Source organism: Aotus nancymaae, unplaced genomic scaffold (genome assembly GCF_030222135.1).
Source record: "Aotus nancymaae isolate 86718 unplaced genomic scaffold, 86718_ANA_hifiasm-v0.15.2.pri h1tg000059l, whole genome shotgun sequence".
NCBI lineage: Eukaryota > Metazoa > Chordata > Mammalia > Primates > Aotidae > Aotus > Aotus nancymaae.
Genome location: NW_026988473.1, coordinates 61,186,518 through 61,199,032, shown reverse-complemented (window position 1 = coordinate 61,199,032; position 12,515 = coordinate 61,186,518). Strand labels below are relative to the sequence as shown.

Below are 12,515 nucleotides of genomic sequence, written 5' to 3'. Positions count from 1 at the left end.
GAGACAAAACTAGAAAGATAGGTGGGGGAAGGGAACAAATATTTATTGCACATTTATTTTGTGTCAGGCAGCATGCTACGTGCTTTTATATATGTTTGTTAATTCTCATGATAACTCTGTAAAGTAGGTGGTCTTATTTGTATTTTACATAAAAGGAAACTGAGGATCAGAAAGTAAAGTAGCTTTCCTAGCAGCCCAGAAACAGCCAACAGTTTTCCTCCCTGCTGCTCTAGCAGATGTTGCTAAACCAGAGCAAGTGGCCCAGGCTGCATAGTGTCTTTGACATGTTAGAAGGACATCCCTCAGCAAATTCAAGACTGCAGCATTCCAGTCCCCTGCCAAAGAAAACCTCCTGGCACAATTTAATTAAAGATCAGATTCTCATAACTAGGCGTCAAGGGCATACAGTACTCCCCAGTTCTGGATGGAGTCTTGGTCATGCCAGTTGCAGCTGCTCTGGGCTGTTGGGACTAAGAAGTGCGATTAGTATATAGAACAGGTTTTATTTCTTCTTCTCGAGGTAATATTAGAGCTTATCTAGTCCATTCCTTTGTCTCTAGAGTCAACAGTGTAGTGTGGTGTAGTGGTTCTATCACCACACAGACCTAATTTCAGGTTCCTGTCTCTACTGCCCACTAGCTGTACGACTGAGTGACTGGTAGCATCTCGGAAATTTTGCTTCTTCTGACTTGCTTACTGTTATATCTTTAGCATGAAGTGCATAGCTTGTCAAACATTAGGTAATGAATAAATATTTGCACAAATGAATAAGAAAAATGATACCAGATGGATTTCCAAGTTTTCTGTAAACTACAAAATGTGATCTAATGTTAGTGATTATTAAAAACAGCCCCAAATAATGCTAAAATCCTAGTTGTAAATATGGTTAGTCCTAGAGGTTTTCTGAGGAAACGGTTTCTTAGAATTTTAACAACTCTATTAGATAGTGTAGAGGACTCCCTTAAACTCCAGGTCTCATTGTGTGACTTGGACTAAGCACCAGAATTCATTTACCTTCTCTGGTGCTTAGTCCCATTTTGTGAACTCAAGGCATCACTGAGTCCTCAGTGCACATGGGTAGCAGATGGTCTCCCCCTCCAGGCAATACCTCTTTTCTCATTGTTATCTCTCCACAGCCTTGTTTTTTATTTAAAAGCCCCATCTTTTATTTTTAACATAGGGCATTTATTGCACAGTTCTAGAACTGCTTAGAATGGACCATTTTTCTGACTAGTGCTGTATATGGTGCAGAACATAAAAGACCTGCTGTGATCTGCACTGTCCCACTTTTCCAGTCTCCTACTTTAGTCCTTTATGTTGCATTCTGCCACACTGTACTCTCACATTTATGTTATTCTGTGCTCTAGATGCATCACCGTTCTCCATGAAAATCACTCATTTATTGTTTCTTTTCTTTGGGCCAAGCACTATATAGCAATGGCTGGACCTATCCCAGACCAATTAAATCAATGACTCTGGAAGTAGAGTTCAAGCATTAATGTTTTCCCCCTCAACATTTTATTAGGAAAAATTTCAAACATTGAAAGAACCTCATAGTGAGTACTTGCGTACCCACCACCAAGATTCTCCTACCATTAACATTTTCATATACTAACTTTATCATATCTATTATATATTGACATGTATATTATATCCCTATGTTCCCTAATCTTATTTCTTAAAATGCATTTGAAAATAAATTGCAAATATTAATATACTTCTCCCTGAGTACTTCAGCACTGGTGTAAAACTTCAGCACCAGTGAGCTTTAAGAAGAAAGCTCACAGGGGATTCTAATAGCCTAAAGACCACTAGTCTGACCTTTTTGTTCTTTAAGCTGCTACTCTTACTACCACCTCTTTTCTGACACTTCACTGATCATTAAAATTCAGTTTAACCTTTCTTTCCTTTGTGTTTGGACATTTTACTCTTAGTATTCTTCTACAGCACTATTCACAATTGGCCTAGCATTATGGTTTTCTAGGTCCTGCCCCTTGCTAACTACATGATGATAGTCTCTAGAGTCAAGTTGTATCTTATTCACTATCTATCTGTCTGTCTATCTATCTATCTGTCTTCTTTCATCTATTCTTGGTTTCTAGCATACATAGCACCTTACATATAAAAGTTTATTGATTTTTACTGCACTTGAATGAAGAACCTGCAACTGCAGCAAAAGGTGTACATAACTTTCACATGTGTTTACTTACATATTCTATATTTATATTTTTTTGATTGGAGGAATAAGAATTCATTTATCTTCTCTGGTATTTAGCTCATGGTAGACATTTAGTAAATGTCAGTCAAGTCCAGCCCAAATGTGCTGATATATTTTTATATTTGCCATTGGCTAGGTTTGACTGAACTAATCATAAATCAGAAGTAGCAGAACACAAAGGGGCTAGAATTATCTCAAGAACAGTATAGTTGGAAAACCCTTTGGCAGAGAGTTTAAAGATGAGGTCTGATTAAAAAAAAAACAAACTAAAAATAGACCTACCATATGATCCAGCAATCCCACTGCTGGGTATCTACCCACAAGAAAGATATTGAAGAGATATCTGCACTCCTGTTTGTTGCAGCAGTGTTCACAATAGCTAAGATTTGAAAGCAGTCACAGTGTCCCTTTACAGATGAAAGGATAAAGAAAATGTGGTACTTATGCACAGTGGAGTACTATTCAGTCGCAAGAAAGAATGAGATCCTGTCATTTGCAACAACATGGATGGAACTGGAGATTGTTATCTTAAGTGAAATAAGCCAGGGACAGAAAGACAAACATCACATGTTCTCACTTATTTGTGGGATCTAAAAATTAAAACAATTTAACTAATGGACATAGATAATAGAAGGATGGTTACTAGTGGCTGGAAAGGGTAGTGGAGGGCTAGTGGGAAGGCAGGGATGGTTAATGGGTACAAAAAAGTAGAAAGAATAAATAATACCTACTATTTGATAGCACAACAGGGTGACTATAATCAACAATAACTTGCACATTTAAAAATAACTGAAAGTATAATTGTATTGTTTGTAACACAAAGGATAAATGCCTGAGGGGATGAATACCCCATTCTCCATGATGTGATTATTTCACATTGCAGGCCTGTGTCTAAAATATCTCATGTATTCCATAAATATATACACCTATGTACCCACAAAAATTAAAAATTAAGAAAAGATGTGGTTTGAGTTTTGCTGGGAAGAATAAGTAAAATTTCTGCCAGTTTAAAGAAGGTTCTATCTGTGTGATCTTAGGTAATTTCTTCTTGCACTCTGGACTTCAGTATTCCTGCTGTAACATCAGGCAGTCAAGTTAGATGACATCCAAGGTTGCCTCTGGCTTTGATGTTAGGTACATCTTAAAATCTTTAACTTGGTTCTGTTTTATGCCAGTGACTGTAGAATCCAAGGTAATGAGTAGAAAGAGGTAGTTGTTGGTGAGCACATTCCTTCCCTGAATCCCTGTCTACTTTGAATCAGTATATAAAGTACCTTACACATAGTGGCTACTTGAAAAGTGTTTTCTTTACTTTCTTTCTGCTGTAGCACTGTATCTTTATGCTTTTTATAGCATGCCTCAAAAGAGGCACAAATCACTTCCCCTCCTTGGTTGCCTTTTGACCAGTATTAAGTCTAGAGACTGCATAGTAAGAAATATCAAATTACAGGCCATAGATGATGGGACTTCTACCGGGGCCATGGCTTATAAATGGCAGAGCCAGGACTTAAACCTGGGTCTCCTGACTTTAATTCCAACCATCTTTTTTTTTTGAGACGGAGCTTCGCTCTTGTTACCCAGGCTGGAGTGCAATGGCGTGATCTCAGCTCACCGCAACCTTCGCCTCCTGATTTCAGGCAATTCTCCTCCCTCAGCCTCCTGAGTAGCTGGGATTACAGGCACGCGCCACCATGCCCAGCTAATTTTGTATTTTTAGTAGAGACGGGGTTTCACCATGTTGACCAGGATGGTCTCGATTTCTTGACCTTGTGATCCACCTGCCTCGGCCTCCCAAAGTGCTGGGATTACAGGCGTGAGCCACCGCACCTGGCCTCCAACCATCTTTTAAAATATTACCCTATTGAACAACACGGAGGAAACAGTGAACCGAGAGCATAGTGACCAACATGAGCCTCCTTAACAAGCCCGAGAGCGAGATGACCCCACAGGAGCTGCAGAAGCGAGAGGAGGAGGAATTTAACACGGGTACACTCTCTGTGCTCACTCAGTCCATCAAGAATAACACCCAAGAGCTCATCAACTGCGGCAACAATAAGAAACTTCTGGGCCGCGTGAAGGCCTTCAACAGGCACTGCAAACATCGTGCTGGAGAATGTGAAAGAGATGTGGACTGAGGTACCCAAGAGCGGCAAGGGCAAGAAGAAGTCCAGGCCAGTCAACAAAGACCGCTACATCTCCAAGATGTTCCTGCGCGGGGACTCGGTTATCGTGGTCCTGCAGAACCCGCTCATCACCAGCAAGTAGTGGCCTCCTATCCCTACCCAGCGATAGAACTCACTCCCCTATCCTATGGAGACTGCTGCTGCTGGTGTTGAGAGTAATAAAGCTCTGTGTTTTTTTCCTAAAAAAAAAATAATAATAAAATAAAATATTGCCCTACCTTTTGAAACCTCACAGTGATCTTGCATTAATTATAGAGTCATTCAGTTGATTCATAATTAATACTTCAATAAGTTGCACATAAATTATTAGGTTCCCTGAACCTCTGGGACGTTGGTAAAATGTGATCACTCTGCCTTTCTCTCTGTCTGTTGTAGTCATTTATTGTTCAGGATGAATAGAAGGGTGCTATCTGAGCTGTCATAGTGGTTGGCCTCATGCCTAGCTTTGTATTGCAGCATGTTGGAGGCATTGGTTTTTCATTCTTCCAAACCTTTGGTTTACAGAGACTATTAGAAGATTAAGGTATATTTGCTCTCCTTATTCAAAAGTTGAGCATGTTTCTTATTTTGGATCTGTTTTTCTGTAAACAAAGTTTAAAATGGTATAGGTTTAAAAATGTGCTAATTATTATGGTGAGTGTAGATATACAGAGTGACCATTGAGGGGATCAATGAGTGTAAAATGAGGAAAGAAAACCTATAGGAAAGGGCTGGTTGGAGGACTGCAGGAAAACTGGAAAGTAGTATAAAACCCTAAGTTAAGTAAGTTTAGAAGGAAGTAATCAAGAAAGCACAAAATTGTGTTCTGTGAGTACAGGTGAAGGTCCTGGAAATGTTTGGCATTGAGAAAATAGATTTGGGGGGTCTTGAAAGAGTATTTCAGGTATTTAAAGTTCTGTCTGGGGAAGAGATAGTGGTCTGTTCTGAATAGCTCTAAGATATAGGATTTAGTACTAACAGAAGTAAGTTTTTTCTTTGTCTATTCATTCGTTTATTCAACAAATCTTTATTGATTACCTATTTTGTGCCAGGCCTAGTGTTGTGGATCGAGAAATACATAGGACATAAACTTTGTACTTGAGGTGTTCATAGTCTAAGTCTAGCAGGGGAGAGGGGTGAAAGGGAAAGCAAATCTGTAAACAATTTATTGCAATGCAGTGTAAAAGCTTATTATAAGTGATAACTCATTAACTGAGATGATCAAAGATAGAATAAGCAGTCTTTGGAGATTTTAGATTTCCTGTCCTTGCAACTTTTCAAGCATACTCTGGATGACCTAGGTTGGAATGTAGTAAAAGAATTCAAATTAGATTCCAACACGTATTTTAGGTTTTAAGTAATAATGGAATCTCTTTGAAAGTGAAGATTTACCACAGAATTCTCCAAACATAGTAAAAGGACTGAGAAATGGAGAAAAGCCTGTATCAGGAAGGTTGGCGAAACCTTTCTTGGCATAATCATGGGCTGTGGGCCTGAAATGAACTTACATTCAATGAAGCTGTTGTTGGAAGGACCTGGGAGGCAAGGAAGGGCTTGACTAGGGTATCAGGTAGCTGCAGGGAGTGTAATTTTGGAACTGGCAGCCTGGAATGGGAAGGTACACTTGAGAACTGAGACAGTAAAAGTTCTCTTTGGAGAGATGAGGGACTTGAGTTACAGCTGGGAGGGAAAACAAAGGTAAATCTGGGAAGTGAAACTGGAAGAAATGGATAAAAAGCACATCACTCACAGAGTTAATCTACATTAACAAGATTGTTTTTGCTTACTTGATTTCTTTTGTTTAAAAAGAGAAGGAGCAGTTGGTTTGCCAAAGGTGGGTCAGGATGAGTTATGCAAAGAAATGGTGTTAGGGTTTGGCCTTGATGGAACAGTAAAATTTTTATCTGTCAGAGAAGGGAGAAATCATTGACAGACAGGAAGCACGTTGGGGTGTGTGTGTGTCTATGTCTGTGTGTCTGTGTGTGTATAAATAAATAAGTAAGAATACTTGGCAAGTAAGAGGAACAGATTTTTGAGGCGTGGTTTGAATTAGGCTGTGCTAGGTGTAGCGACTTAGTTTTAAGGCAGGTAGATGTCACATAGTGAACAACCTTGAATTTTATCTGTGTTAAACTTCCTAAAGGCAAGATATATATCTCTATGCAAAGTTTGATTAATTAAAATATTTGAGTTCACTGTGAGCTAGATACTATATAAAGCATTGTTGGATTGCAGAGATGACAAAATTGGGCCCAATATTTGAAGAACATTCTGGATCCTAGGGAAGACATACCTGTAAAAAATTATAACAGCAATAATAAAAAGGATAACCTGGAAGGTTACCATTGCTTTGGGAATATGGAGGAGGGGGCACCTAACTTCTTGAAGTGATGACACATTTCCAAATGGGTTCATTAAATAACAATTGAATTAAGCCTTGAAGGATGAGTGAATTCATAGTTGGAACACAGGGAAATTGGTATTCTAGGCAGAGGTATCAGCATGCACAAAGGAATAGAAGTGTAAAAGCTACGGGATATTTGAAGAAGTTAGAGAAGTTAGTTGTGGATAGAGTGTAAGGGAAATTAGAGGGAGTGGTAGTGGTGGGAATGAGACTAATGGGTTAGTTTGGTCAAATAACAGAGAGCTTCTAAAAGCAAGCCAAAAGCTTCAGCTTTTATCCTGAGATGTCAATGAAGGGTTTTAAAAGTAGAAAAGTAGTATGTTTTAAGATTACTGACAGCCCCTGGATAAAGGATTGAGGAAAAAACTGGATGTGGGGGGAATCAGTTCTTTATTCATTAGAAATTGTTAAAAAAAAAAAAAAAACAACCTCCTGTAGATTTTATTTATCGTATTTAAGTAATTGATGTCTGAAGCAGTGGTATTCAAATCTGACTGGCAGTGGGATCACTAATTTTCCAAATACAGAATTTAGGCCTTAACTCAGCCATTCTGAATCAAAGTTTATGGGGGCAAAACAGGATAGCTATATTTCTGAAAGCTCTTGGTGATTATTGTGCTGGTTTTTTGAAACCATTATTCACTAAAGCACTGTTGTGTTTAACTCCAAGGAGCTTATATTTTAAATAGTCATGGTTAAATATATAATTTCTACTGCAGCATGGAAGACTAATGAGAAATATTTTTAACTCTGGATATATTCATATCTATCCATTGTGAAGGACATTTATTTATTTTAAGGTAATAATATATTTTCATTAAAACTATTGATAATGTGTGATAGGGAATTCCCCCCCCATCTTTTATTATTATTATTTTTTATTGCATTTTAGGTTTTGGGGTACATGTGAAAATCATGCAAGGTTGTTGTATAGGTGCATACGTGGCAGTGTGATTTGCTGCCTTCCTCCCCTTCACCTATTTATTTAGAAACAGAGTCTCCATCACCCAGGCTGGAGTACAGTGGTGCGATCTCAGTTCACTGTAGCCTCTGCCTCCCGAGTTCAGGTGATTCTCTTGCCTCAGCCTCCTGAGTAGCTAGGATTACAGGCGCCTGCCACCATGCCTGGCTAATTTTTGTATTTTTTGTAGAGAGGGGATTTCACCATGTTGGCCAGACTGGTCTGAAACTCCTGACCTCAAGTGATCCACCCGTCTTCGCCTCCCAAAGTGCTGGGATTACAGGTGTGAGCCACTGTGCCCGGCCTATCCATCTTTTAGATTTTATTCCTTCTGTTTCTCAGAAGGACTAGAGAATTTGCCAGTAAATTCTGCACCATATAGGACAGGATGGTTATTGCATTGACTATTTTATATTTAGAAGAAGAAAGCCAGGCACAGTGGCTCTCGCCTGTAATTCCAGCTGCTTGGGAGACTGAGGTGGGAGGATTGATTGAGACCTGGAGTTTGATATGAGCCTGGACAACATAGCGAGATCCTGTCTCTAAAAAATTTGTTTTAATTAGCTGGGTGTGGTGGTGCATGCCTATAGTCCCAGCTACTCTGGAGGCTGAGGTGGGAGGATCTCTTGAGCCCTGGAGTTTGAGGCTGCAATGAGCTATGATTGCACCACTGCATTCCAGCCTGGGTGACAGAGCAAGAATCCCATCTCTTTTTTAAACAACAAGGTAGAATTTTAGAGGATGGAGATACTGGAGAGATTATATAGTCTCAGGGGTCAGCAAACTTGCTGTAAAAGGCAGGATAGTAAATATTTTAAGTTTGTGGACATGCAGTCTCTGTTGCAGCTACTAAACTCTGCCAGTGTCTGGTAAAAAAAAAAGCCATAGGCAATTCATAAATTAATGGGTGAAACTGTGTTCCAATAAAACTGTTTACAAAAACAGCAGCTTTGCTGACCCTTGATACAGTCCATTCCTGAGAGGGAAAGTGTAAGTTGTCTAAGGTTATAAAATTAGAGGTTGGCAGAGAATTCACTATGTGGAATGTTGTTAGCAGTTTTATTTAATCTTCACATAGATGAATAAATGAAACCTAAGACTTCAGAATTTCTCTGAAGTTAGTAAGTGGTACTGGGATTCACACTTAGTTTTTGCTAGGCCAAATTTCTGCTTTCAACTATATCATGGTGGTTTTCCATGCTCTTCAATGTCTCAGAATGGGAATGCAGAGAAAAGCAAGATATTGTGATTTTTCAGCAGTACTTGGCACATATTTGGCATTTATACATCAGTGAATGTTATTGACTGAATAGGTTAACAGTATCATGGTGTGCAGTGGAAGGCTTGAGCTGGGCTCTGAAGGAAGGGCTGTATAATTTGGATTCTTTGCATTTTTTTTTTTAACATGTGTTTCCTTTTGGTCAAAAATAATAAGAGAGTTATATTGTTATTTCTGATTCTAGTAGCTGCTGCTGGTGGTGACAATGTCAAATAACGGCCTAGACATTCAAGACAAACCCCCAGCCCCTCCGATGAGAAATACCAGCACCATGATTGGAGCCGGCAGCAAAGATGCTGGAACCCTAAACCATGGTTCTAAACCTCTGCCTCCAAACCCAGAAGAGAAGAAAAAGAAGGACCGATTTTACAGATCCATCTTACCTGGAGATAAAAGTACAGTATTTGATTTCTTCTCATCATTTGTATGCTTTAAAAAAATTATTTTGAGTTACCTGGGTAAAAGATCTATCATCTTTGACTTAATTTTCCTTTAATGCTTTTTTTTCTAGTTAAATATTTCCCTTTTTTCCTAAAGTGGCTGAAGCCAAATGGAAAATAAACCTATTTTTGTACTCTGTTAACTATATCTGAGCAAAATTATAAGAGAATAATTATGCTTTTGCCAGATTTGGGACAATCTGAAGTGATTTATTTATTTACTTTTTAAGTTCTTAAACTGTTTATGAAGTCACAAAATGTAAGAAAAATTGAAATGTCTTTATTTGGAATTTTTTTTTTACCCCAGAATTAATTTCAATTGGAAATGTTTTCTTTCCACAATCTTGATTGCCTTTTCTTTATTCTGACTTCCTAGTCCCACTTTCAGGTTTGGGGACTGTGTATCAATAAGAATGGCAAGTAACAGCTGAGAAAAAGATGCAGAGATAACTAGGATTCGGCATGAGTTTACTATGAATAAATCATACTGGGCAGGCTTATTTCCTTTTTATTGATAAAACTTCTAATAATGGAAGAGTAATCAGGATTTTAACAGTGTACATGAAAAGGTCACCAAGATCCTTGTGAACAAGGTTGTAAAATAAAGGTTTTGGTGTCCACAACAAAAGATGTCTTGTTTGATACCAAAAATGTTGATTTAAGTGGCTGTTGCTCTGGTAAAGTTCTCCGTATATTTGCTGGGCCCTGTTCTTATGGCATGCTAAAGGTACTGGCTTTCTGTGTGTAAGTAGTTTTCATGAGCTTCTGATTTAGATGGAGCTGGGTCACCACTTACCAGCTTTGTGATCTTAGGCATGTCAGTTAACTGCTTTGACCTTTAGTTTCCTGTCTTTAAAACTGAAATATTAGCTCACAGAGTTGTGAAGATTACATACAAAGTTCCTAATAGAGTACTTTCTACACAGAAGGTACTTGAATGTTAGTTCTCTGTCTCTTTACTCCTTTGTTGATGAATAGAAACTGGGAGGCATAGCTAGTCGACTATATGGCAAAATCAGAACTGAAACACATTTTTTATATATAAACCTGCCACGGTACAGCAGATACAACTAGCACAATGGTGAATTGCAGAAAATATCTCATGCCTAACTACAGATCAGGGGAGATGGTAGATGGTAGTGTCATTAGCCAAATAGAGAACACAGAAAGAAGGAATGAATTAGGAGTGTTGGTGATTGGAGAGCAGGGAAGTTGATGATTTTGAACACATTGCATTTGTGGTGTCTTTATATAGATATGTCTTATAAGCAGATCTCATGTATAGTAAATGTTTGTTGTATAAGTGAAATGAGAAATATTAAGGACTTTTAATGAGTACATTGGGCTTGTATCTTTATGTGTATAAGTCCTACTCTACCTTCCCTATGGGTTTGTGAGATTGGATAGAAAAGAAGGCCAGGCACAGTGGCCCATGCCTGTAATCCCAACACTTTGGGAGGGTTGAGGTGGGAAGATCGCTTGAGCTCAGGAGTTTAGAGACCAGCCTGGGCAACATAGCAAAACCTTGTCTCTACTTAAAAAAAAAAAAAGCTGGGCATGGTGGCATGTGCCTGTAGTACCAGCTGCTTGGGAGGCTGAGGCAGGAGGATTGCTTGAGTCCAGGAATTTAAAGCTGCACTGAGCTATGATCATGCCACTGCACTCCAGCCTGGGTGACACAGTGAGATCCTGTCTTAAAAAAATAAAATAGGCCTGGTGCAGTGGTTTACACCTGTAATCCCAGAACTTTGGGAGGCCAAGACAGGTGGATCACCTGAAGTCAGGAGTTTGAGACCAGCCTGGCCAACATGGTGACACCCCATCTCTACTAAAATACAAAAAATTAGCTGGGTGTGATGGTGCGTGCCTATAATCCCAGCTACTCAGGAGGCTGAGGCAGGAGTATTGCTTGAACCTGGGAGGCGGAGGTTGCAGTGAGCCAAGATCCCGCCATTGCACTCCAGCCTGGGCAACAAGAGCAAAACTCCATCTCAAAATAAAAATAAAAATAAAATAAAATAAAATAAAAAGACATGGGTAAGGTGCTTAACTTTGATTTCCTGACCAATTCATTCATATAGTAGCTGCCAACTTCCTTGGTACAAAGGGTATGATCTGAGGCAGTGGTAAATGCCCTGCAGTCTTCTTCCGCATATGTAACCACTTTGTTTATCCCTCGATTTAGATGTGTATTTTTAAAAACTATTTATCTTAACCAGTGTTCTTGATCTCTATAAATAAACAGGTTTTCAGCCCAAGTGTCTACATGTGGTGAAAGAGGACTTTTTAAATTAAAAAGTTTAAATTGTTCTTGCTGACTCAAAACTAGGAAGGTACTAAGATTCTCTTCCAGTAGGCATCATCAAAACTAAAAACATTTATATTTTAAAGGGCACCATCCAGAAAGCAAAAACACACAAAAAAGAGAAAATTTTCCCAAATCATGTACTTTATAATGGACACATATCTAAATTATATAAAGAAGAACTATTACAAGTCAACAACCAAAAGACAAATAATTTTAAAATGGGCAAAATATCTAAATAGACATATCTCCAAAGAACATATGCAAATGACCAATAAGCACATGAATAGATGCTCAAATCATTAGTCATTGATTTCCAAAAAGTGGAAATCAAAACCACAATGAGATACCACTTCACACTCACTAGGATGGCTATAATAAAAATGATAATAACAAGTGTTAGTGAGGATGTGGAGAAATTGCAACACTCATAATTGCTGGTGGGAATGTAAAATGGTACAACCTCTGTGGAAAACAGTCTAGGAGTTCCTCAAACAGATAAACATAGAGTTAACAGCAGTACATGAATGTTTATAGCAGCATTCCTAATAGCCAAAAAGTGGAAACAGCCCAAATTCCCATCAGCTGATGAATAGATAAACAAAATGTGGACTATCCATATAATGAAATATAACAAAGACATGAAGTTTTGATCCATGCCATGACATGAATGAACCTTGAAAACTCTGTGTTAAATGAAAGAAGCCAGTTACAAAGAATCACATATAGTATGATTCCATTTTTAG

At 38.5% G+C, this 12,515-nt stretch overlaps 1 protein-coding gene and 1 pseudogene across 8 annotated transcripts in view; both read left to right on the top strand.

Moving 5' to 3' along the window:
- The window catches only part of PAK1 (p21 (RAC1) activated kinase 1), a 165,728-nt gene that overhangs the window by 89,984 nt on the left and 63,229 nt on the right, over nt 1-12,515 (top strand). For 4 of the 8 annotated variants that reach the window (XM_012469600.3, XM_012469601.3, XM_064365322.1 and 1 more), the window contains exon 2: nt 9,212-9,419. In XM_012469600.3, coding sequence (XP_012325023.1) covers nt 9,230-9,419 — 190 coding nt within the window. In that variant the 5' untranslated portion in view covers nt 9,212-9,229. Of the gene's footprint in view, nt 1-9,208; nt 9,420-12,515 lie in introns of all 8 variants that reach the window. The other 4 variants (XM_012469597.3, XM_012469598.3, XM_064365321.1 and 1 more) reach the window with 1 other exon arrangement.
- LOC105728988 (small nuclear ribonucleoprotein Sm D2-like) lies at nt 3,934-9,202 on the top strand (annotated as a pseudogene).